The following is a 26,465-nucleotide window of genomic DNA, read 5'->3' on the forward strand; positions in this document are numbered from 1 at the left end:
AAATCTTTAGAAGTTTTTCATGTCCAGTTTGAACCCTAGGAATAACAACTTTGAAACATCTGTAGATCTAAATCTGTGGTTGATTCCCCACTGAAAAAATGAATGTAGATCCAAACCGGTTTGGAAAGATTCAGCACCTTTTGGGTTCCATGGTCCCCACTGCAGCTTGTGGCCCCCAAACGATCCTTGTTCCCAGCAACACAGCAGCAACGCAGGACTCCCCACTGTTGGCAGATCAAACGCGCGATCCGCTCAGGGGCTTTCCTAATTGGCTGCTGCGTTGTGTTGGGGCGGGAATTTTTTTATTTTCCACCGCGGATCCACGTCTGCCCGAGCATGCACAGAACGACTCTACGCAGAGACGAAGAAACAGGCGATTTAAGCAAAGCCCTGTTTCTGCGCGCCTCCGTGAGTCGGATCCACATGGATACGACGTGTAGCACAGCTTTGTATTGCCTTCTACTCAGTCAATCAGTCAAAACCGCCCCCGTGTTGCTTCGTATCCACATGGATCTCCGGTCCGCGAAATTTTTTTAAAAGGCTGCACGCATCGCACACAGCCCACTGCGTTCTTATTGGATGGGAGGCTCCACGTCACCACCAGCGGGAAAAACGAATCTGGATTCAACCCCCGAACTTCCCCACCGCTCCAGATTCCACACGTGTTTTTCAAAAAGTTGTACTTGCAAGCAGGTTCTGGAAAAACACGTGATTGGGGTGGGTGGGGTGGGGAGAGCTCCAGAAACGGGAAGAATGCGTGTTGGATGCTGGTGCAGTGGGGAGTTCTGCACCAAACATGGATAATTCCCGTGAGTATCACGTGTTTAATAGTCAGTGGGGAATCGATCTGTGCGATCTAGGAAAAAAGAAACTTTTTTTTCCAAACTGGACTGGGCAGTTCCAGCAGTGATAGCGCCATTACAATGCTATGCCAGAAGACGAACTATGTCCAGTGTGGTGTAGTGGTTAAGAGCAGGTGGATTCTAATCTGGAGAACCGGGTTTGATTCCCCACTGCTCCACCTGAGTGGCGGAGGCTTATCTGGTGAACCAGATGTGTTTCCGCACTCCTACATTCCCGCTGGGTAACCTTGGGCTAGTCACAGTTCTTTTAGGACTCTCTCAGCCCCATCTGCTTTGCAAGGTGTGGCGGGAGGAAGGGAAAGGAGCTTGTAGGCCACCTCGAGTCTCTGTGCAGGAGAGAAAGGGGGGATATGAATCCAAACTCTTGTTCTTCTTCTCGTACTGTACATGTAGCTGGGATTCTTCATACATAGAATGAAAGTTTTGGCCACAGTGTAGGCAGATTTCGGTCGTGTGGCACCCTGTCAGCAGTCCTTAGCGGCTCCCTCCCTAGCCCCTTGCTTCCCATCTGCCAAGGTGAGGGGAACACCAGCTGCCATGGGGAGTCAATCCCCAGCCCAAAACAGCTGTTTCTGGGTGCTCCTTCTGTAAGGGTCTGGTACTCCAGTCAACGACAAGACTCAGGAAAGGTCCAAGAGCTTTAATCAAAACTGTGTCAGCCCAGCGGCCAGGCAGCTGAATCTGAGATTCAAACTCCCTGGCCCCCAGTATGTACCTTAAGGTCACCGTTTGGTTCAACCCATCAAGCCCCCACCTTTGCATTCCCCCAATATCAGCATGAGAAAGACAGTACTACAGACTCATTGTTTTGGGAAAGGCGAGTTCCTCCCTGTGAAAGAAAGATAAGGAGTACTCGGCAAGCTCTATTGAACTAGTTACATGCGAACAAAGGGAAGAGGCTCCATGGCCTTGGGGCGGCAGGGTTGGCATGCCCAGCTGTTACTGGTCTGCAGGCGTGTGCATTATCGGCCTGGCACCTTCCCAGGGAGGGGGACACGTTATGCAGTGATGCTCATATGAGAGAAAAGGAGGGACCATTAGTCATTAGTTATGTGATGCTGTCACAGTCCAGGGCATTTTGCAGAGTAATGCATCTAGAACAGGGGTCTGCAACCTGCGGCTCTCCAGATGTTCATGGACTACAATTCCCATCAGCATGGGGATTGCCAATTGGCCATGCTGACAGGGGCTGATTGCCAGCATGGGAATTGCCAATTGGCCATGCTGGCAGGGGCTGATGGGGATTGTAGTCCATGAACATCTGGAGAGCCGCAGGTTGCAGACCCCTGATCTAGAAGAAGGCTCTGCCTCAAAGAGCACACAGAGTTAAGGAAGCAGAACAGGAAATAAGATGGTGAAAGGAGAGGGTAATGGATGTCAGAAAATACAATTGCACATACATCATTTCTGTTCAGCTGGACAGGAGAGTTAGGGCGTTTCCCCACTCACCAGGCTCTCAGCGCGCGGCATCCCTGGTGCGCGCCTGGGCGTCCCCACGACCCTGCGCTCTAACCTCTGCGCGGGGTCATCAAAAGGCGCCGTTTTCTCCAGCACCAGGAATGCCGTGCGCTGAGGGGGCGCGGGACAGCTGGCAGCTTGTGTCAGTGACTTCTTGCTGTCGCCGTCCCTGTCGTGGGAAGTGCCGGGGGACCCCGCGCTACTCTCTTCAAGTAGCGCGGGGCTTAAGGTAAGTGGGGAAAGGCCCTTCGTGGCATTGGTTGGAATTGGTGCATTAGAGTACAATCAAAATGCAGTAAAAATGGTAGGGTATGAGTTACATGCACAGAAGCAAAAGCATCCCTGATCCCCAGTGTGTGTGTGTGTGTGTACATCAACACACACACACACACACACACTTCTTGTTTAGAGTCAGGATTTGTAACACACCTAACCTAGACCCTTCTGCAACGGCCGCTGTTCCCTTGTGGAAAACCTCCAGCATCACTCCCCACGGAGTCAAGACAGCACTCCTTTTCCCCACAAACAAGACGAAGTGGTTGTGGTTGTCCATTGGGGGTCTGATCGAACGCAGGGCTGGTGCCCGTGGCTGTGGTCTGTGTGGATTGGAAGCAGCTCAGCGTGGGGGTTGTTACTGACCTCTCTCTCTGTCCCCTCCCCTCCCTTTTCTGTTTCTCTCTGTCTCTGTCCCTCCAACCTGACGCTCTCCAGGAAGCCCCCGTGCCACAGCGTCGGCCCTGCACTTCCCGTCAACCTCCATCATCCAACAGTCCAGTCCCTACTTCACCCACCCGACCATCCGCTACCACCACCACCACGGCCAGGACTCACTGAAGGAGTTTGTGCAGTTTGTATGCTCAGATGGCTCTGGCCAGGGCTCTGGGCAGGTAAGAGCCGCACTCCTAAGCCCAAGGTGGCCAGCTGGTGTGCCCAGTGCCCCACCCACCAGCCCCTTCCAACCTGTTCTCCCTCTCTGTCTCCTTCCCTCTGTCTTCCTGCCTGCCTGCCTGGGGCACGGGGAAGCCAGTCATTCTGTGGGCACAAGGGCGTGACTGTCACGTAGGGCTGGCAGAGCGGGGGGGGGCTCCTTTCAGCTGAAGGCACCGGGCGAGGTTCGCTCGCTCTCGCCCATTTTCCTTGCATGGAGGCCGACATCTTGGTTAGGAGGATGGTTCCGATCACAGCCGGGATTGCTGGGCAAGTTTCAGTTTGTAATTTCACCTCCTGTGGGGTGCAGCCATGATGAGTGGGACGGGGGTCCGCGACCCAGACAGGCTTCTTTCCTGTCGTCCCGTCCCCCCATTTCCTTCGCATCACCCCCAGAGGCGTAGCTACAAGGGGGACGGGGGGTGCACATCAAACCGGGCTCGTGCCTGGGGTGGGGGGCAGCAAAAATTTCTTTTTTGTATTTTTTAGTGTTTTTCAGTTTTTGGCCTGCAGGGGGTGCAGTTTTTAGACTAGCAGCACCAAAATTTCAGGGAGTTTTCGGGGGACTCTCCTTATGATACCACCCAAGTTAGGTTAGGTTTGGTTCAAGGGGTCCAAAGTTATGGACTCCCAAAGGGGGTGCCCCATCCCCCATTGTTTCCAATGGGAGATAATAGGAGATGGGGGCTACACTTTTGAAAGTCCATAACTTTGGACTCCCTGAACCAAACTTCACCAAACCTGGCTGAAATCATCAGGAGTGTCTCCTAAAGATACCCTGAAATTTTGATGCTGATAGCCTAAAAACTGCGCCCCCTGCAGGCCAAAAACTGAAAAAACACAAAAAATACAAAAACACAAACAAACATGGGGGGAGGGGCAGCAAAACTCAGAGTTTGCACCGGGCTCTATTTTCCCTAGCTACGCCTCTGGTCACTCCCCATGCTTTCCATTGCAGGAGACATTCTGGAAGACTTTTAAGTGTTCTGGATCAAGGACTCTTCTGGGCTATGTGACGCAGGAGAATCCCAGGGGGATCGAACTGACCCCATGTGTGCGGGAGCAGAGGGGTGGCCGGGAGGCTCCAGCAGAGGAAGCGTTGGCAGCATTTGCAGGAAGAAGAGGTGTCCCGTGCGAGACCTGGGAACGCAGACTCGTTTAGGGCACTGCAGGGTTTCCCATTGGACATGCAGATTACGGAAAGGCGGGTGGGTTTCTCGTCCAGCTGAGTTTGTAGATGTGCTTTTCTAGGGATGACTGTGGCAATTTGCTTCCCTCCTGGGCCTAGCTGGAGAGCGCCTGGCAGAGGGGGCCCTCGTGGCCCAGGGAAAGGGAAAGCAGGGCAGAGAAGAGAGGCACCGGCTAGCCCCCGCCCTGCTGTGCACCAACCCAGCCCCAGCTCTGCAGGCAAAGAAGGATCCGGAAGGACATTTATTTAAACCCTCTGGAAACGGAGGTCATTTGAGCATCTTCAGCCATCCAGAGGCAAGTCCCAAGAGAACAGCTTTACCAGTCTGAGGAAGCTGATCCATCGCCAGGAACTCCCAAGGCAGCTGGTGCTTCCAGCCTCAGGTTTGGTGGAGGGTCTCCAGACCCCCCCCCCCCACACCAATTACCTGGGCCATTGGAAGGATCCCGTAGGGGTGGACGCTCAGGCGCCTGTGGCAGCAGGTCCCAGTAACCCTCTCCAAGTGCTGGGTGCAGACCCTCCGTGCCCCTGAAAACCGTCAAAGGCAGTGACGTAGAAGCAGCAGGGAAACTGGGAGGCTTTGCTAGAGCTGGCTGGGGGGGCAGGGAGGAGCTGCCACCTCCTTTTCTTTTCAGGACTGTAAGAATTGTGACCCAACAACAGTGCCTCGGGAAGGTGGAGCTTCCAAACAAGACACCTTCTCTCTCCTGCCCCGGGAGCTGGATGCCCCTTCTGAGGATCTCAGCTGCCATCGGCCCTGACCCACACGCTGGGGGTTCTGTCCTCCCAATGCCTGTGATTCTTGCGAGCGGCACATGGCACAGCTGAGCTGACTCTAGGGCTGAATTCCCACTGAAAATTTAATCTAGATACAACCAAGTTTCAAAAGAATCGGCGCCTTTTCATCCAGGTTCCAACATCCTCACTGCAGCATGTTTCTAGTGAAGACGTCTAGGCCTGCCCCCCCCGGGGGTGGGGGTGCCTGCTGTCAGGGGTGCAGTTGTTAAGCTAGCAGCACCAACATTTCAGAGTATCTTTAGGAGACCCTCCTGATGATAGCTTTGGACCAAATTTCACCAAACCTGGATGGTATCAGTAGGAGACTCTCCTGATGATACCACCCAGGTTTGGTGAAGTTTGGTTCATGTGGGGCCAAAGTTATGGACCCTCAAATGTGTAGCCCCGACTCCTATTCACTCCCATTGGAAACAATGGAGGGATGGGGCACCCCTTTGGGAGTCCACAGCTTTGGACCCTCTGGACCAAACTTCACAAAAACTGGGTGGTATCAGTAGGAGACTCTCCTGATGATATCACCCAGGTTTGGTGAAGTTTGGTTCATGTGGGGCCGAAGCTATGGACCTTCAAATGTGTAGCCCCCATCTCCTATTTGCTCCCATTGGAGTGTTTTTTTAAAAAAAAGTGCATATAGAAGCAGATGCATGAAAATCCCGTGATAATGGGGGTGGGGGGAGCACCAGAAACGGGACTGATCTGTGTTCCGCGGTTCGGCTGTGAAGAGATCTCGAGGGAACCTGGATATTTCGGGTGAGGATTTCACCTAGGTGGCTTCTTCCGCCCCCAGTTTGCTAACTAGGCAGTTCCAGCTCTGTGTTTTAAAATGATCAGAGAAGAGATTCCTTTCTGTACGGTGAACAACTCAGAAAAGACGGTCCGAAGTCCAGAAAGTCCTGGATTGCTACTGCAAAACCTCCCAGCTTTTGTGAGGACCAATTTCTGGATGCATGGAGGTCTCTGGACGGCATTTGCTGACACGGGAAGAGAAAGCTGTTCTGTGGACAGAGGCAGGCCTTCTTAAGTGAGGTGCTTGACTGGGCCTGCCCTGGGCCAGGTGGACTCCAAGCTAACAAAGGCAGGAAGCTCAGAAGAGGTGAGGAGTCCTCTCTGCACTGCCCAGGTTGCCCCCCGGCTTCAGCCTTCCTCTCTGGGCACCCACGTGGAATCCCTCACGGGCAGATCTGGTGGCACCTCCGTTCCATAGCTGCCTGACCAACCACGGCCACAGGGCGCCCAGCAGAGAGGACAGCGCTACTGCCAGGACTGTGGCTGGGGCATCTCAGTTGGCAGGGATGTGCGGTGGGGAGCCATTCCCGCCATCCAACTGGGAGATTCCTCACCTAGGCCTGCCAGTCAAGCCTGGTGGTGATTTGGGCTCTTTTGAGGAGACGGAGGAACGCAGAAGTCTGAGAGAAAGGGGTAGGGAGGTGGTGGAGGGCGCGGGGGCGGGGGACGTCAGGACATCAAAGGAGAGGTTTGAAATCAAACACATTTTTAGCGAAAGAAACGAGGGGGAAGGATCCTCCGCCGCCAAACCGAAGCCCCTTCCCTCCCTCCCAGCCCTGAGAGCCGCCAGCAGATACTGCATCTTTAACGTTGCCTTGTCTCGTTCACGCATCACTGTATTTATGTTGTTCGCAGCCTAACGGTGGCGGCCAGGGCAAAGTCACGGGTTCATTTTTGCTGCCGCCGCCACCGCCCGTGGCCAGACCCGTGCCCCTTCCAATGCCTGATACAAAATCCACCAGCACTAACCCAGAGGGCGGAGCACCGACGCCAACATCACCCTGTAAGTGGACCCGAGCGTCACCCGAACCTCCTGGCCAAAGAGCTCAGTCAGCCTCTCTCCCCCCCTCCCTCCACCCCCTCCCCACCCCCTCCACGCAGGGCGGAGCAGAGCAAAAGGAAGGGCCAGGAAGAGGACCGGAGAAGAAAGCCCCCAGTGGCCGGTGCAGAAGACAGAGAGGCGACTCAAAGGCCGTAGAGAGGCAGGGGAGCGAGAGGGAGCCAGGCAGCAGGGGGCACCGAGCAGTGGGCTGGGGGCACCATGTCGTCCGTCCGTCCATCATCGTCGTCATCCTTCCGTCTCGTGCCGTGCTCTTGTGTTCAAGGTTCAGACACCCCATCTGACACACACCCCCGTTGGCCGCCATCCATGCCCTCCCACTTTCCATCCCATCCCCAGCGTTTAAAGATGCAGTAGCTGCCCAGCTCCAACCCCTTTAATTTTATTTTTAATTTAATTTTGTATTCCTTCTGTTGTTGGTCGCCAGGGTGGCTCCTGGGTAAGGAACTGACATTTGTCTTGTCGAAGGCTTTCACAGCCGGAATCGCTGGGGTGCTGTTTGGTTTCCGGGCTGTATGGCCGTGTTCTAGCAGCATTCTCTCCTGACGTTTTGCCTGTGTCCAGGGTGGGGGAAAGAACCATTGACTGTTAACAAGTAAAGGGTGCAATTAGCAAGCTAGATTTACATGTGTTGAATGGGATCCACCCATTAGCATGTGAGCATCTTTCCCCCACCCTGGACACTCCAACAGGTATATATACTCCACTTGCTTTCCTACTATCAGGTCCTCTGAAGATGCCAGCCACAGATGCAGGTGAAACATCAGGAGAGAATGCTGCTAGAACACGGCCCTACAGCCCAGAAACCACACAGCACCCCCAGAACTGGCATTTTTAAAAAAATCTGAGAATAAGGGTGACTGCTAGATATTTGGGGTGGGGAATGCCGTTGGAAGAAAGGCTGTGTTCCTGGGCACTCTCATCGGACGCTTACAGAATCATCCCCCTGGATCTCCACCTGTGCTTTCTCCAGAAGGACGTGCCGGTTGAAAGGGGGAGGGGGACCATTTGGGACCCCGAATGTCCAGAGACTGTCCCCAGTGTGTTTGGCGAGAAACAAGAGCCCAGCTGCCGGCGTACGGTCGGGGGGGGGGGGGGGCGTAAGACTTCTGTCCCAACCTGCAGGAGGACAGACGTGCCTTGTAGGTTGTGGGGAAAGATATGTGCCTACATGCCAGGATGCCAGTTGTGGGGGAAGAGGCATACAGGGACCGGGGGTGGGGGTGGGGGGGGAGGGGTGTCACTAGACTCAGCACAGGAGCAAAAGGCGCCAGGGTTTGTGCGCTCTCCCACGCCAAAGCCCTGCCTCACCGACTGCCTTCGCTGGCTTAGGCGAGCTGGTTTGAAGAAAGGGATCAGGCACCGCTGTCATTTTTTTTTCTTTTCCTTTCTCTTCTCCCCCCCCCTTTCTTTTAATTTTTATTCCTTCTACATCCGTCTCATGGCATCGTTCACCCTCCCACTGTTCATGCTCTCCATTAAACTGCGGGTGGGGGGGTGCAGAATGAAGGGAGGGGGCATAAGAGGAAATGGTGGTCTTAGAGTTGCTGCATTCCCTGCATCCACGACAGGGCTGACCTTGGAGCCAGGAGGTCTTCTCACTGCTCCAGGAGGTGAGCCCAGAGACCCTTCCGGCAGGAACTGCTGAGCTGCCTGGCCTGCCCCGTTGTTGGGCTGAACCATTTTGGACTGCAAGCAGGGGGGCTTCGTTGGGAACCATATAGAAATGAACGTTGGCATTAATGCGATCGGATGCGTGATTGCTGCCTCCGGGATGTTGCATGGGGGAAACGAGCATGTTGACAAGATGGCTGCCCGAGCATCTCTCTTCCCTTTGTGTGTTCCTTCTGTGTGACGTTTGGTCCCCTGCTCGCAGTCTGAAGTGGTCCACTCCAGCATTGCACCTGGCCCACGAGTCTGCAGGTTGTGTCGGATGGCTCTTGGGTAGCTGGAGAACAAGGAAAGTGGGTGGAGCTTCCCACCCAGTGTGGTGGACTGGGCCATGTATGTGTGGCGGGGGTCCCCAACATGGTGTCTATGGGTGCCATGAGTCACGACACACACTGACACCTTTCCAGGCACCTGCCAAGGGTTTTTAGAAAGTGGGTGGGGCCGGGGGGGGGGCTTTTGCCCACCAAGACTTCTGATTGGCCATTGGAGATTTGATTGGCAGAGCAGATTTTTGAAAGGTTGCTTTGGCTGTGTGACTGAAGCTAGGCTGTGGCCGCCATTTTGTGCCAGAACTCCAAAACTCAAGAAGGTGGGGGACCCCTCCCTTTGGCAGTGAAGAGGAAGGGGGATCCCTCTAGAGACCAGCAAACCGGGCCTTCGATCCACAAAGCCTCCCCCTCGAGGTCTTTGAGGATGGGCAACGGAGAAAATTGCCTCAGCCAACAAGGGACGTTTGCAGTCAGAGTCTGAGCCGGAAGGGCGAATGGTGCATGTGTGCATCCCAAAAGCCTGTCAGGGCGCTTTCCCAGTCTCCCGATGAGCCTTTTAGGCAAGATGGGTTTTCTCAGGGGCCAACTGATTCGGAGTAGGGGGTGCCTGCTCCCTGCTGCCCCTCGCAGCCTCCCCGAGAGCCCCGCCTTCCTCTGCCACCACAACAAATACCAGTGGACTGAGCTCAGTTATTTCTGGCACACAGCGCTGTGCCCAGGGGAAGCGTGCCGACCGCAAGGCTCCATCTCCTGGCAGGCCCATACTTGGGCATGTCCTGCAATGCCATCAACTCTGGGGAGGGGTGGACGAGGCTGCTGCTCCGGGCACTCTCCATTAACAAGCCCCCGGCCCCTTCCGGGGTGAGAGCCGAACTGGACCGGGAGATGGAGGTTTGGGGCCCTAGGCAGGCAGAGAGAGAGAAAGAGGGAGACTGCATATAGACACTCAGAAACCAAGCCGTAGCAGCAAAGGCCGATGTCTCTGGGACACCCAGCTCAGTCAGTAAGGCTAGCCCAGGGGTGGGCAATTATTTTTTCCATGGGGCCGCATAAGAAACAGAAAATATTGTGGAGGGCTGGGCCAAAAGGCAGGGGGGTGAGGCGCTTTTGAAAGCCCCGCAGAAGCCGGCAGCCAAGGCAACCGGCTTCTGCAGGGCTTTCAAAGACGCCTCGCTCCCCAGCACGGCAGGGGGGCCAGTCAGGGTCATCCGGCGGGCTGGATGTGGCCTGCGGGCCGTATAATGCCCAGGTCTGGACTAGTCCACAGGTGTCAAACTCGCGGCCCTCCAGATGTTATGGACTACAGTTCCCATCATCATGATGGGAACTGTAGTCCATAACATTGGAGGGCCACGAGTTTGACACCTGTGGACTAGCCAATCCCACACATGGCCCTCGGGGGACCTTGGGCACTGTGTCAGGACAGGGCTGCGTGGGACCAGTGCTTCTCTGACAGTCGTCAGGTCTGGAAGGTCCAGTCTCTAACCAGCAACCAGCCTTTGCCCTCCTCTGAGGCCCCTTCCGCGCATGCAAAATAATGTGTTTTCAAACCACTTTCACAACTGTTTGCAAGTGGATTTTGCTATTCCGCACAGCTTCAAAGAGCACTGAAAGCAGTTTTTATTCTGCTTGTGCGGAATGAGCCTCTGTTGTGAGGCCGCATTCGGGACTGACCGTGACCATTCTGTGCTCTTCTGGAGTGTTTTAAGGAAAGGTTGTTGGAGGAGGAGGGGACGGGTTGGGCTGGTGTCCCCCCCCCCTTTTCTGGAGTTTGCTGCGTGAGTCTTCTGTGACAGGCCTGCTTACCCATTGGCCTCCTTTTCCATGACCACTCAACCACCATCCACATGGCCCTGTGGCCCTAATGGCCTCACGTCTCTTTCCCCCTCCAGCATTCTCAGCGCCAGGCTCCTCCTCCTCTGCCAACCGGTTTGTCGGCATCGGACCCCGGGACGGCAACTTTCTAAACATCCCCCAGCAATCCCAGGTAGGGGGTTTGTCTTCCTGGGGCAACCGGGGTGGGGGGGTGGTGGTTTGTGGCCCTCGCCTGAACGTGGCTTGCATGCGAAGGGCGGGCTGATGGCGGCGTTTCCACTGGGTCGAGGGCCAGGTCAAAGCACGAGGCATCCTTGGAGACCCTCCAGCTCCAGTCTGGGTTATCGTCAGCACCGAAGCTCCCAGTGAGGCCATCGGTCTCCTCTGGAGTAGGAACTTTGAGGGTGGACGGCAAGAAGAAGAAGAAGAAGAGTTTGGATTTATATCCCCCCCTTTCTCTCCTGCAGGAGACTCAGAGGGGCTTACAATCTCCTTGCCCTTCCCCCCTCACAACAAACACCCTGTGAGGTGGGTGGGGCTGAGAGAGCTCCGAGAAGCTGTGACTAGCCCAAGGTCACCCAGCTGGCGTGTGTGGGAGTGTACAGGCTAATCTGAATTCCCCAGATAAGCCTCCACAGCTCAGGCGGCAGAGCTGGGAATCAAACCCGGTTCCTCCAGATTAGATACACGAGCTCTTAACCTCCTATGCCACTGCTGCTCCCCAGTACCCCCGCTGGGATCTAGGGATTACTCCCTTGCCTGGCCTGGCTTCTTTGCACGGTGGTTCTGAGAGGGCGATGCTGGCCAAAGAGCTCCTGGCTGAGTTGGAAATGCAGGGCAGTCAATGGGACGGGATTTGGCTTTTGCTTCCAGGAAAAAAGCTTAAGAAATGTGAAAAGAAGAGGCCTGTTTCCAGGCTGGTCTTCCCAGAGGCTTATCCAGGGGAAATGTAGCCTGGTGCAAAATCTGAGTCTTCCTCCTCCCCGCCCCCCCCCCGCCCCGCCCTGTAAGGGCAGCCACCCTCCCCCACCACGACCAAACAAAGTTTTTTTGCCCCAGGTCATCTCAAAGTCACCATCACAGGAAGGGAGTGGGGGGCGATTTTCTGCCCCCTCCCCATGTGTCTAAATGACCTCATATGTTCCCCTGGGTGTTACGCCCCTGGGTCTTCCAATTACACCCTAGACCAGAAGTCTCCAGTGGGGTCCCTGCGGGTGCCTGTTGACACCTTTTCTGGTGCTCGCCGAGTGCTTTTTCAGAAAGCCTGGGGACCCCGGCCACGAGTTGCCAACTCCAAGTTGGAAAAGTTGTGGGGATTTGGGGGCGGAGCCTCTGGAGGGAGGAGGGAGCTCAGCAAAACGCGGTGCCACTGACGCTGCCCTCCGAAGGATGCTGCCACTTCTCCACGGGCAGTCGGTCGGCTCTGCCGCTTGGAGATCAGTGGGAATTCTGGGAGATCTCCAAGCCTTGTTTCTAAACTTCGGTTCTGCTTTATTTGTTTATTGCTTGGATACGACACTGGTGTGGTAAGATTTGTTCCCTTGTAACAGGTTGGTAAGTGTGTGTGAGAGGAGGGGTTCTCCAACCTAGAAGAGAAGAAGAAGAATTTGGATTTATATCCCCCCTTTCTCTCCTGCAGGAGACTCAAAGGGGCTTACAATCTCCTTGCCCTTCCCCCCTCACAACAAACACCCTGTGAGGTGGGTGGGGCTGAGAGAGCTCCGAGAAGCTGTGACTAGCCCAAGGTCACCCAGCTGGCGTGTGTGGGAGTGTGCAGGCTAACCTGCATTCCCCCGATAAGCCTCCATAGCTCAAGCGGCAGAGCTGGGAATCAAACCCGGTTCCTCCAGATTAGATACACGAGCTCTTAACCTCCTACGCCACTGCTGCTCCCTAGAGCTGAAGGAAACTGGTTCGCAAAATGGCAGCATGGGATTGCTGAAGAGAGGGGACTGAGCATCGTTGTTATTACTAGTATTATTAATTGGTCTTGCTATCCCGCCCTTTCTTAGCCTAAGGCTGGACTCAAGCCAGCTAACACACGTATAATTTCCGTTAAATATAGCAAGCGCAGATAAAAATATTAAAACCGCAGCCTCAGTAGCAAACAGACTGGAAGAAGGTGAGAGCAGATCACTGGGATCCCGTTTCCAATTAGCTGGAGGATTTTCCTTTTCCCGCCCGTCCCGAACGATTGGAACAAGGAGGGAGAAAGGGGCAGATCGGGAGGTCAGCATGATGGAAGGGAAGAAGAAGAGTTTGGATTTATATAAAGAGGTAGGTGGGGCTGAGAGAGCTCCAAGAAGCTGTGACTAGCCCAAGGTCACCCAGCTGGCATGTGTGGGAGTGTACAGGCTAATCTGAATTCCCCAGATAAGCCTCCACAGCTCAGGCGGCTGAGCTGGGAATCAAACCCGGTTCCTCCAGATTAGATATACGAGCTCTTAACCTCCTACACCACTTCTGCTCACAGGGCGTGAGCAGGGACCTTTTATTATATTTGGCAGCCAGCAGCAGTTTCTGGGATTCCTAGTGTCTCTTTAAGTTTAATGGTGGCAGCAGAATAAAAAGAAGATCCCTGAACACTAGCCCTGGGAGATTTTGGGTAGCCAAGGAAACACCACTGGTCAATTTAGTGGGAACCTTGATTGCAGGCCACCCGTCCCCGGTTACAATTGGTGGCTAGCGGTGGGATAATATCTCTCCCTCGTCCGGGGTATATATAAAGTGTCCCCATTACATTGGTGGTAGCAGTGGGATCTAAGGGTCCCTGTTATAGAGGGCAACGGCCTCAGCCAATTATTGTGCCACCCCTCCCTCCCTTCCCCCTGCATGCCACCCCTCCCCCTTCCTTCGCTAGGGTGGGTAGGCCATGTCCAGATGCCGGGTCCCCTCCCCACCTTGCATGCCATCCCTTACTCCCTCCCCTTCGCTTGCATGCCACCCCTCCCTACCCTCCCTCTCCCTCTGCTAGGGTGGGTGGGCGATGTCCAGATGCCAGCCCCCCTCCGCTCCCCTCCCTTGCATGCCACCCCTTACTCCCTCCCATCCCACACTCCCCTTCCCTTGCATGCCACCCTTCCCCCTCCCTCTGCTAGGGTGGGTGGGCCATGTCCAGAAGGAGAAGGTATCAGTCTGAGAGGTACTTTGGTTACGTTATGAGAAGACCAGACTCACTGGAAAAGACTATAATGCTAGGAAAAGTCGAAGTCAGCAGGGAAAAAGAGACCCAACATGGAATAGATGGCCTCAATCGAGCAATGCTAAAATGCACCTGCCACACACGCACACACACAAACACACACACAGAAAAAGAGAGAGAGAGAGAGAGAGAGAGAGAGAGAGTTAGTCTCCCTGCCCCCCCCCCTTCGAGACACAGCTGGCTTGTGGCGACTCCTGCTGGCTTTTTCAAGGCAAGAGATGCTGGGAGGTGGTTTGCCATTGCCTGCCTCCTTGTTGGGGCTCCCTGGAGGCCTCCCATTCAAATACTCGCCAGGGCCGGGAGTGTGCAACTGGCCCAGCGTCATCCAGCCAGCCCCCGCTGGCATGAGTGGGGCTCTGAACTGGAGTGTCTAGTGTGCCCGCTGGAGCGGCGCGCCACCTCTCCACCAGTCTCCTCGCTTGGGCCTATTTCTCTCGCTTGTGGGGAATTGTGCTTTCTGTGCAAGGGATGGCAGGAAGAGATCAGGAGGCCAAGAAGGGAAAGGGGGCCGAGGGAGCGAGGGGGCCGGGCTGAGGAGGGAGCCAGGGAGCCCCCCCCCCCCCAGCCCACCTCCCCTTCCTGGCTCCCCTTCCCTGCTCGGTCTGCGTTGCTCCCTGGTGGTGAGCGCGGGCCGCTCTCCTTTGCATCCCATCGGCAGTGTCACGTCTGGCCCGTCTGGTTTCCCCAGCAACCAGACATGATGTCACACCCAGATGAACTTGGACTTGGGGGGCCAGGCAGGGAAACAATGGTCCAGAGCGCGGCTGGACCCGGGCCCAGCACGGCCGCAGGAGCAGCGGCCCACTTCCGCCCACCGCTTCCCTCGCTCTGTCTCCGGCTCTGCTTTTCTCTGGCCTTCCTTCCTCCGGGCCTTTCTTTCTCTGCCTCTCCCACTCTTTTTCCTCACGCTTTTCTGTCACTCGCTTTATAATTTCTGGCTGGCTTTTGTGTCCCTTTCTTGTTGCTTCTGGTTGGGGTGGGCCGAGGGGGGGGGGTTGCTCTGCCCCATTGGGCACAAGACACGGAGGTATTTCTCCAGCACGACCTTGCCAGGTGGGCGCCAACTTGGCCCAAGCCTCTTGCATGTCAGGCAGGGGTGGGTGGGTGGGTGGGGGGAATTCCCTGCTTCATTGGCTAGGCTGTAGTATTGGGGGGGGGGGGCACAGTTACCACAGTAACCAGTGACTTTTCTGAACCCAGGATTTAGGCAGTTGGAAGAGCACAAAAGAGAGGAAGAAAAAGGCAGACCGATGAGGGCAAGACAGCGAAAATGAGGAAGGGGCCGGGAGGGCCAACCAGACACACACGCACCCCCCCCCCCGCTTACACCTGGGGCTTCTGGCCCTGCCCCAGAAGAACAGCTGCAGGCCCTGTGAGGTGTGACCAGCCTTTGCTTCCAGCCACACTGCTGGGATGTTGTTCGCTGTTCATTGGATTCGAGCGCCGGGGGCAGCCCTGACCCTGCGCTTGGCCCACTCCTCTTCCTGTCTCTGGGCCCGTAGGCCTGATGGGTCCAATCGCTTCTCACCTGGTGGGGGTGCTCTGCACATTCCGGCAAACCATTCCTGGATATTCACTACAGTTGCCACTCTTCAGGTGGAGCCTAGAGTTCCCCTGCAATGACAAATGATCGCCTGCATACAAAGATAAGTTTCCCTGGACGTAATAGCCCAGGGGTCTGCAACCTGCAGCTCTCCAGATGTTCATGGAGTATAATTCCCATCAGCTGCTGCCAGTTGGCCATGCTGGCAGGGGCTGATGGGATTTGTAGTCCATGAACATCTGGAGAGCCACAGGTTGCAGACCCCTGTAATAGCCACTTTTGCGGTCAGACTCTCTGGTATACCATAGAGTAGGGTGAGATCCCTCCTCAGATTTCTCCATGCACAGGCACGGAAGCCAAATCTGCAGGAATGTCCCGGGCCGGAGCTGGAAAGTCTGCTAGGAGTCGCCTTCCCCTCCTTCCAGGCAGCCCTGGCCCATTGCCTGAAGAGGCCAAGGGTGACGGGACCCTGGTCACACTCAGGGCTTCCCCTCCACCCACCTGCACTAGCAAGCCAGGGGGACCAGGCCCACCATCAGCCCTGGACGCAGGCAGGGTGGCTGCCACTTCCCAGCCCCATCAGGGTGACGTGATGCTGCACCTCAGTAGAGCAAAACCAGAAGGAAGAAGAGAAGAGTAGGATTTATATCCCGCCTTTCTCTCTTGTAAGGAGACTCAAAGGGGCTTACAAACTCCTTTCCCTCCCCCCCTCACAACAAACACCCTGCGAGGTAGGTGGGGCTGAGAGAGCTCCAAAGAACTGTGACTAGCTCAAGGTCACGTGTTGGAGTGCACAAGCTAATCTAGTTCACCAGATAAGCCTCCACAGCTCAAGCGGCAGAGCAGGGAATCAAACCCGGTTCCTCCAGATTAGAGTCCACCTGCTCTTAACCACTATGCCACTGCTGCCCGGGGGAAATCCACCTCTCCACCACTACTTTGCAGGAATGTGGGAAGCCCCACTGAGACACTGTGGGAGCCATCTTGGCTTCTGTTGAAATTCTGAGATATTTCCCATGATAAGTCCATAAGAACATAAGAATAAACCAGCTGGATCAGACCAGAGTCCATCTAGTCCAGCTCTCTGCTACTTGCAGTGATGAACCTAATAATGTGTGGGATGAGCCCCCACACCCTTCATGGAGAAATTTCACTGAGGAAATTCTCCCGATGGTTGTGGTGGGCTTTCCGGGCTGTGTGGCCACGGTCTGGTAGATCTTGTTCCTAACGTTTTGCCTGCATCTGTGGCTGTCGTCTTCAGAGGTGTATCAGAGAGAAGTCTGTTATACCAGACACAGCATATAACAGACACAGTGTCACTGGACACAGTGTATAACAGACTAAGGGCCAGTTGCAAACACAGTTGACCAGATCCGGTGTGGGAGGAACTGGGAAAGAGCACATGGCAGCATCTGTGGTTTGGTTCAACCTGCTCCGGACTCCGTGCGGACCCTGGCACGACCGTGGCACTCCTTGCCGAGGGGCATCAGGGCTCCTCTGAGCAGCAGTGGCATAGTGGCTAAGAGCAGGTGCATTCTAATCTGGAGGAACCAGGTTTGATTCCCTGCTCTGCCGCCTGAGCTGTGGAGGTTTATCTGGGGAATTCAGATTAGCCTGTGCACTCCCACACACACCAGCTGGGTGACCTTGGGCTAGTCACAGTTCTTCTCCCTCAGCCCCACCCACCTCACAGGGTGTTTGTTGGGGGGGCGGGGGAAGGGCAAGGAGATTGTAAGCCCCTTTGAGTCTCCTATAGGAGAGAAAAGGGGGATATAAATCCAACTCTTCTTCTCTGGGGATTTGTTCCAAGCGTAGATGCCGCTTGGTGCCATTCCAGGGTGGCCGAAGCAAACTCAGCTGCCGCGCAGACCGGAGTGGCCGAAGTGGCGTTCTGAGCGCATGGTCATGTGACTTCCCAGGGCTTGCTCAAGGCATCTGCCTGCTGAGGAGCTTGGCCGGGCATCTGGACATGGATCCATCCCTCCCTGCCAAGTGGCCATTGTCATAGTGGAGTGACAACTCCTGACTGGCTGGTTACTCAGTCTCAGCATTCCGATTGGCTTCCCAGATGCATAGTTTCCAGCTCCAGCCAATCACCGCTCAGTTCCAGGCACCCCAAGAAGGTGTTGTTCTGTGTTTGATTGATTGTTTCCAAATCCTCAATTTGTATGTTTCCACCACCCTCTCGAAGATGCCAGTTTTGTCTCTGATGCTGTTATTGGCCAGTGCCTTGCAACTGGCTCAGAGGGCAAAGCATCACCGCACACTCCAGCCACTTGGAGGCTCCCCGCTGGGTGTGCATTTACACCGGATTGGCTGCAGCTTGTGACAATGACTGATGGTCAGCAGTCTGATTGGCTGGCATGGATTCCCTTGGGCGTCAGAGCTGGCACCCTGTTTTATGAAAGGAACATGGACTGGCCAAGTGGAGGGAGCTGCGCGGAGCAGATTGCGCTGGGGAGAAGAAAAATATTAAAAGCTGCTTGGAGAGAGCAGGGGCTGCTGGTTAAATAAGGAAACCTGAAGCGTGGAAACTGGGGCTATGTAGGGAGCCGGAAGTGATGGGCAAGGTGGGGTGACCTGCTGCTTCTTTGCACTGACTCCCTTTCATGCAGGGCTGGACGCCGTTTGCATCATCTGTGCTTAGCCTTGGATCTCCTTCCGCAAAATGGGCATCTGCTTCCCTCTCCGTCCCAAAACAATCCAGGCAGAGCAAAATCCATTTGCAGTTCTGCCGTGCTCATTTACTGACTTGCAGACCATACCTTCTGTCCTGAGAATGAGGTGTGGAATCCTAGAGTTGGAAGAGACCCCAAGGGCCATCCAGTCCAACCCCCCGCCATGCAGGAACACACCATCAAAGCCCTCCTGACAGGTGGCCGTCCAGCCTCTCTTGAAAAACCTCCAAAGGAGGTAAAAACATCACAGTGGTGCAGCTGCAAGCCAGCAGGCCTGACTCCTGTTCTTGGCTAGGGGAAGGAGATGTTGTTCAGGGGTTAAAGTTGGTATGGGGCGGCCCCTCGGCTAGTATTCAGTGGCGTAGGAGGTTAAGAGCGTGTGTATCTAATCTGGAGGAACCGGGTTTGATTCCTAGCTCTGCCGCCTGAGCTGTGGAGGCTTATCTGGGGAATTCAGATTAGCCTGTGCACTCCCACACACGCCAGCTGGGTGACCTTGGGCTAGTCACAGCTTCTTGGAGCTCTCTCAGCCCCACCCACCTCACAGGGTGTGTGTTGTGAGGGGGGAAGGGCAAGGAGATTGTCAGCCCCTTTGAGTCTCCTGCAGGAGAGAAAGGGGGGATATAAATCCAAACTCTTCTTCTTCTATTCTGAAAAGTGCAGCAAAGTATAAAAAATTGTTGCCGCTTTCTCTGTGCCCGGCTGTTCTCACCAAGGCTGGTGAGGTTCCCTTTAGGTGCCGCAACTGTCACCTCGTGCGGCTGTGTCCAGTACAGATGTGTAAAGACGAAAGTCACCCAAGGAAGCTGGCACAGAAGGGTTCTGGGAAAGCCTTTGACGGGGGCTGCCAGGATGGCCGCGGCGAGAACTTCCTTCCCAACGGTGGTATTAGAGCCCCCCCTGGCGGCCATGGCCACAGTCTGCTTCTTCCAGTCCTCATCTCTCTCCCCCCCCCGCCCCCCCACAAGGGCTCTCGGTCCAAGCTGCAGATTCCTTCCGCAATGAGCTCCTTCCCCTGCCCCCTTTGGCTCTCTCTGGGAGCAGCCCCCACTCCCCCCGGCAGTCAGAGCCTGCAAGCTGCCCTGAACGTTTCAGATCAGAACATCTTTTGAACTTCTGCTTAGAATTCAGGCAACGGACATTCCATTTGTGGCACAAGCGGCACCGTTGATTTGATTCCCCACTCCTCCACCTGAGTGGCAGAGGCTTATCTGGTGAACCAGCTGTGTTTCCGCACTCCTACATTCCAGTTGGGTGACCCTGGGCCAGTCCCAGTACTTGCAGAACTCTCTCAGCCCCACCTGCCTCTCAAGATGTGTCTGTTGTGGGGAGGAGAAGGGAAAGGAGCTTGTAAGCCACCTTGAGTCTCCTTACAGGACAGAAGGGGAAGGGGTATAAATCCAAACTACTACTCCTCTCCTCCTCCTCCTCCTCCTCCTTTATTTTTACACAAGCCTTTATTGGCATATAAAACAGGACAAAATTTTAAAACCAAACAAGGTTAAGAAATACAGTTAAAATTACTAATTTCCAGTATAAAATTTGCAACAGTTTCACAAAAGAGTACATTAGAGCTGTTCAGGAGCTGGGGTATCTTATAACACTCATGCCACTGAGAACATTGCAAGAAAATGGAATTCATGTATTTCATGCGTATCTTATTGTATTTAGGGCATAGAAACAGAGAATGGTCAAGTGTTTCAACTGTAGTCATATCACATGAACAAACTCTTTTAGAATGTTCCATATTCTTAAATCTTCCCTCCAGCAGAGCTGATGACCTCCTCCTTCTTCTTCCATGAATGAAAGAGCAGAAGCAGGATTGCTGGATGGGGCGGGGGCGGGGGGGGTAGCTGCATCAGCTGTCAGCTATAAATCCTCAAGGGAAGCAGTGATGGGAAACCCAAACCCAGGGCGGGATAGTGGAGTGACTGGGGAGACCTGGATTCAAATCCCAGCTCAACTTTCAAAACTCCTGAGTCAGTCACTTGCAGGATTGTTGCACAGAGTGGGGCAGCCGTGCATACCTTGAGGAGCTCTTGGAAGGAAGGTTGGGCTCAAGGATGTCCCGATGAACAGAGGCTGCCACTCTGGCCAGCCACTGCCCTCCACTTCAGTTCTGACCCTCCCCTGCCATGTCCTGATATTATGGGAAGGGGAGAGAAGGGGAAGGGCACAGAATGCGAAATGGCTGATCACAGCGCCTGTTTCTCCTGATGCATTACGGCATCCTGGTTTTGTAATTATTTCCCTAAAACCGTGGTGGTGAACCTTTGGCACTGCAGATGTCGTGGACTACAATTCCCATCAGCCCCTGCCAGCATGGCCAATTGACCATGCTGGTAGGGGCTGATGGGAATTGTAGTCCATAACATCTGGAGTGCCAAAGGTTCGCCACCACTACCCTAAAACATGAACTTCGGCGAAGAGGTGATTTGAAACGATACTTCCTATCCAACTTGTCCTATCCCCGTGCTCTCCAATGCAAACCTTGGTTTGAGAGAAATCTGCAGGAGGGGAGGGGAGGGGAGGGGTGCCAATTGAGTGCAAAGAGGAAGAATGTGAGAATTTGCTGTTTTATCATTCTGCGTCCCCTTTTTGTATCTTCTGCTCCAGTCTTGGTTCCTCTGATGGGATCTTCAAGCGAAGAAAAATAATACAGATGATGATGATGATGATGATGATGATGATAATAATAATTTTTGCAATCAAGCCCCAAGAACAAGAATCTTCAGTCCTTCATCCATCTCTTTCCTGAGCTGCTCCTCTTCATGGAAGGCGTCAGAGACGTTGGGGAACCGCGCAGCGGAGGAGAAGCTTTGAAACGTCACATCGGACCTCCCCCATCCGAAACAGATCCAGCAGTCGTGTTGAGGGCGCCGCCTGGAATCCGGCGTCGCCTGCAGATGTCATGTAATGCTGTTAACGATTGTCTCTGATAGCTCTGGACAGGCCGTTGAGGCACCCGTTAAAACAACAAAAGGGATTTCTCTGTGTTCATGGGGGGGGGGGGGGGGGGAATGGTGTTTGCCCCGGTCAGCCTCTGCCCTCAAGAGGCCACCGCCTGTCTTCCAGGGGCCTGCAGATTGTGGTCAAGAAAAGGGGGAGCCCCCGTTTGGCTTCTTGGTCACTCGGCTGCTATGAGAAATTCCTGGCTAAGCTGAACATTTGCTGCCAGCAGAATCCGCTGGTCCTGACACTTCTAAAATGCCCAAAAGAGTTTTGTAAGAGCCGGTCCAGTGGCATGGAGGGCTCTGATTCCAAATCAGAAAAGAGTGTGGTTGGCCTTCTTGGCACGGCTGTCCCCCAGCAAACCTAAGCCCTTCTCCATGAAGCCTACATCGTTAGTTGAATCGAAGCAGCGGCTCTCCCTTCTCTGACACCCTGCAGACTCTGAGCCTGAAACTCTTCATTCCTCACCTTGATGGGGAGTGTCCTGTGTTCTCTTCCATTCCTGCAGCCCCCAGACGGCTCCCGGAAAGCTCGTTCCCGGGGTCGTGGAGGGTTGGGTGGCTGGAGGTGAAGCTGACCCCAGTTCCTCAGCGGAGCTGCTCTTGCTGAAATGGAGGAGCAATTTTTACTGCAGCCGGATCTCAGCCTGGGTCCTGCGTCTTTCTGGAGGCTGGAAGGGGCTACAGGAAGAGGCAGGAATGTGTGAGATCCCCCTGCTCCTTAGGCAGAGCGGTTGGGCGCTGAATGGCACTCGGCTGCTTCTGCACGGGCGTTATTTCTCCTTCTTTCCTCCCAATCTTCCTCCCCACTCCGGAGGGCTGTTTGGCAGCTTTTGAACAAAACAAAAAAATCGTAGCCTTTTAGTGACAACAGCAGGGGAAATGGCAACAAACGTGGGCCAAGAGGTTCAGAAACTCACCCCTTCCTGTCTGCACTATGGGGAAATACAACCTGATGTTGATATTTATGAAAAGATCAGAGCAAATCAGGTTCCGGAAGCACCAGCCCTCACCGCTGGCAATCCACCTTCAGGTAGGATTTTTTTCAGCAGCTCAGAAATCGACCAGTATGAATCCAGTTATGGGCAAGGTGTTCCTCATCCTGTTCCTCGTGGGCAGGTGATTGTAATAACCAAGAGAAGCCCTAGCAGATGACACAGTTTTAAAAATTGCATTGGATCTCTGCAATCCAGAGCAGATTTGGTTCACGTGGCCAAACCAGGCAGAACTCGCAAAACGCACATCTCTTAAGAAAAGCAATTTTCTTCTAAACATGTCCCACTTGTAGACTGCGCAGACATTAATTTCAAAATATTTGAAATCAGTAGCAACCACCACATTGGCAAATGAGCCAAGCGGCCCTGCGGAAGTCACACTGCAGCCAGATTAGGAGGATCGCTCCGGGCACAGTTCTGCTCAGCCGCTCGCCTGGTTTGGCCGGGGAGGGCCGCATTCCTGACCCCCCGACTGCCAGTATTTCCCTTTTGCGGTCTGTCTCGACTGTTTTGATGCTTTTCCCGATCCCTTTTCTCTTGCCTTTCTTTCTTTTCTTTTTTTTTGCCTTTAGTTGTAGCATTTCCTTTGGTTTCCTATGCATACAAGTGTCAACAGCAAACAAAAGTTAAATAGAAGGGAAAGACAGAAAGCAAAATCCCTAAAGCTCAGTCAACATGAAACGCACTTAGCAAACTTCAGCACAAAAAAGAAGAAAAAAGCTAATTATATCCTTACAGGTAATGAAGGCTGTCTGGCAGGCAGCTGAAAGGCCTCCCTAGCTGTCCACTGCAGGTGCCCCCCAGAATGAGTCCTGCATCCCCCTCCCCCGCTTGATTTTCTCCTTTCCTTTCTAGACTGATGACGACTCCTGTGGTGAGAAGAGCAAACCCTCTTCTCTTTCTTGCACTCCAGAGAAGACCCCGCTCTCTCTTTTCCAAAGGGGCGTGAAAGAGATGTATTTGTTGTCCTTAACTTGCGTAGAAATTTAGGAAGAGGCTTGTGTCCAAATTCTTGGGGGGGGGGGTGTCCCCCACGCTACCCCATTGCCCCTCTTGAGTGTGGCTGCTTCCGCAATGGGGGCCAGCGTTTGGAGCACTTCCCATTGTAGATGTAGGACAGAAGGCCAAGTTCTGCCTGGGGAGGGGGGGAGGGGGCTGGGGCACAGTCTGTTTGGGAATGGGTGTGGAGGGAATGAGCTGCTACAGAGAACCAGTGACTGAGTAGTCTCTACAGGGCTAGGGGCCTTCCTGTGCCCTGCAAATGCTGCCACAAATTACCTCCCAAGTGGCTGCAGAGGAGAAGCCAAAAGACCCCCACCCCCCTCCTTCTGCTCCTGATTCCCAGGAGTTGGCTGGGGCAGCAGGAGGAACTTCGGCTAGCAGCCCAGGGATGGGGATCTGCATCCCTGTCCAAGTGCAATGATTTTTCAGTTCCAAATGGAGCAACAGGGTCGAAGTAGGAGATTCTGAGGGCTGCGGCCCCGCCCCATCCCTCTGCCAGCACTGGACACCCCTGCTCGCGTGGAGCACCCGCCTTCCCGCGCACAGTCATATACTCGCACAACCGCAGGCAGGCAACCTGCTGCCACCAGGCACCCCCCGGGGCTCCATCCGCAAAGCCTTTGTGCGGGTTCTCTCTTTAAAAAGCCATCTGAGGCCTCCGGCCTTCACGCAAGCTCTTGCTGGGGAGCCGCGGAGCACACGCCTGCTTGGAGTGGCCCTCGGCTGCCTCCTCCGCCCTCAAGGCCGGCCTGCAACTCAGAGGACAGTGAAACGGATCTTGCTCGACACAGAGCAGCTTCATCTGATTCTTGGTGGGGTCCCTAAAACGCCCGCTGTTGCCTTTGCCTGACCAAGCTTGGCCGGCTTCGACAACAACTGCAGGGTCGTTTGGACTCTCTTCCGGTCTCTGTGCGTGGCTCCCCCTTAACATGTATAAGCACCTGCGATGCAGAGAGAGAGAGAGAGCTCAGGCCAGGGCTACCGCAGCATCCTGAAAGAGTCGGTTTCTCTTGGCGTTCCAGGCCAGGACGGCGTTCTGCAGTAGCAGCAGCAGCTACTGGCCTGGAGCAGCGTTTGAGAAACAGACTCTGGTGCAGGCTGGACCTCCGCTTCTGGGACCGGGTTCTAGGGCAGCCTCACTGTTGAGACCTAGAGCTGCATTCAGGGGCGTGGAGGGGACTGTGTAGCTCGTTTTCTTTAGCGGAGCGTCCTCAGTCTGACCCCCAACACATGGAAACACCAATTATTTTATTTTTGCAGGGTGTCCAGTTTTCTCATTGTGTCCTGCTGGACAATTTCTGAGGCCAAAAATATGTGGGGAAATGGGGGAAAAAAAGTCCAAACGGGGTGGGGCAAAGGTCACTATAATCAATAGTTTTTTCAGTGATTAATATATACTCAGTAAATGTTCTTCTGTTAAATTATTGAAAAGGGAATGAATCGGTCAAATAATTTCAGAGGGTAGCCACGTTGGTCCGTAGTAGAAGAGCTGGATTCAACTCCTGTCGCACCTTAGAGACCAGCGAGACTTTTGAGGTAGACTCTTTTGAGAGTCAGGGCTGCCTCCGTCAGTCAAATTGTTCAGCCTCGTTTTTTTAAAAAAGCTTTGAGCCTCCTAAATTGCATGACCCGTATTGCTCAAAGTCGATTTCCTATTTGGGGCGGGGGAGAGGTAGAGCAGGCCTTTCTTTCTTTCTTTCTTTCTCTCTCTCTCTCTCTTGTTTTTGCACAATTGGAAAAGATCTGCGGGGCAGAGGTTTGCAGGAGTCGAGAGATGGGAGAGCCTAAATGTGCAGCACTTAAAAAACTGGAGGGGTGGAGGGAGAGAAGAAACTTAACTGTGGCCTAAATCTGAGCAAACAAACAAAAAAAACTCTGAATCCCAACAGCGATGGCGCCGGTGCTTCACTCTTGGCATCTGCTGGCATGTGACCAGGGGGTGACAGCTGCCACGGGCTGGGGGGCAAAAGGCAGGGCCACGTACCAGCCGGCTCAGCTCCGGAGGAGTGAAGGTCTGTAAACGCAAAGCAGGAGTTCGGAAGGGGTGACCCAGAGGACTTTTTAAACTTAGGGTACCTGGAAGGTGTGGGCGGCGGAAAGGAAAAAACACAGGAAACTGTATTTAGGAGGGGGAGGGTTTTTTTAAAAAAAGAAATGCAAAATATATATTAGGGGTTTTAAAAGAACCAATCTTGTTTGCATCGAGCCAAGTGCAATGGAGTGCATAGTTTTAATATCTTTGTATGTTAAAGATTGTTAAAGAAGAAGAGAAAAAAATCTATTTTTGTTGCAAAGTCCTGTGTTTCCAGGGACTCTAAATAAGTAGGGACAAAAGAAAACCCAACCTTTGTAAGTATGGGGAAAATTCTGTTTATTTTTTCAATTGTTTGTTTTTTTTCCTTTTTTCTTGTTTTTTTTAATTAAGTTGCTAATGATTGGGGTTTTGTTTCCCCCCCTCCCCCCTTTTCTCATTAGTTATGTCATTTTTAAGGGAGGGCTGAAGGCAGAAGCTTTTCACGTACATTGTAAAAAAGAAAAAACAGCCACAGACTATCAGGTTTAAAGAAGAAAAAAGCTGCAAAGGTTTGACTTTTTAAAAAAAAGCAAGCAGCAAAAAAGCAAAAAAAGCCTAAAAAATCATAAAAGGAGAAAATTAAAAAATACAAAAACCTGGTGCTTCTTACAATATAAAAGTACATTAAAATCTCTATTATACATAGTTTATGAACCAATTAATTGTTATCATAAAGCACATTTTAGGAAACACGCATTATCCCTTCGTTATGTTTAGCTGAAAGGGGCAGTGAGCGACTCAGTCAATTGCACCAGCAGCTTCAAGCAGCTTCTCATGGATTTCCCCAGGTGGTCGGGCCAGACGGGTGGTGGCGTGGTTGCCACGGGAAAGGGGGGAATGCTCCCCTTAGAGCAGGGCTGCCCTGAACGGGGCCTGGAGCTCCGCCTCTTCCCCGCCCTCCCACCGGTGCCCCTTCCTCTGCTTTCTTCCCCAGTTCTAGCTTGCCCTGCAGCATTCCCTTGGGTGGGCTTTGGGCTCCCTTTTAGTGCTCCCTCCCCTGCCCCGTCTCTCAAGGGCCTCTCTGTGGCAAGAGACGCCGATGTGTAATCTCACCAGCACCCCCAGCCTTTCCCTCTCCGTGCCTCCCCCAAAGTGGCTGCGACACCTGCTTGCCTTCCCTCCCTTCCTTGCCTGACTGCGGGGTGGGACCAGGTGGGGGAAGCGCCGTAGAAGCCCAGGCTCCG

General features: G+C 53.9%; 1 protein-coding gene across 3 annotated transcripts in view; it reads left to right on the forward strand.

Annotated features, from left to right (window-relative positions):
- The window catches only part of NFIX (nuclear factor I X), a 259,293-nt gene extending 233,494 nt beyond the window's left edge, over positions 1 to 25,799 (forward strand). For all 3 annotated transcript variants that reach the window (XM_048491594.1, XM_048491596.1, XM_048491595.1), the window contains exons 8-11: positions 3,033 to 3,208; positions 6,877 to 7,024; positions 10,914 to 11,008; positions 20,876 to 25,799. In XM_048491594.1, the coding sequence (XP_048347551.1) occupies positions 3,033 to 3,208; positions 6,877 to 7,024; positions 10,914 to 11,008; positions 20,876 to 20,890 (434 nt within the window). In that variant the 3' untranslated portion in view covers positions 20,891 to 25,799. The remainder of the gene's footprint in view (positions 1 to 3,032; positions 3,209 to 6,876; positions 7,025 to 10,913; positions 11,009 to 20,875) is intronic.
- The last annotated feature ends 666 nt before the right edge of the window (positions 25,800 to 26,465 follow it).

The sequence above is a fragment of the Sphaerodactylus townsendi genome, linkage group LG03 (assembly GCF_021028975.2).
Source record: "Sphaerodactylus townsendi isolate TG3544 linkage group LG03, MPM_Stown_v2.3, whole genome shotgun sequence".
Taxonomy (NCBI): domain Eukaryota; kingdom Metazoa; phylum Chordata; class Lepidosauria; order Squamata; family Sphaerodactylidae; genus Sphaerodactylus; species Sphaerodactylus townsendi.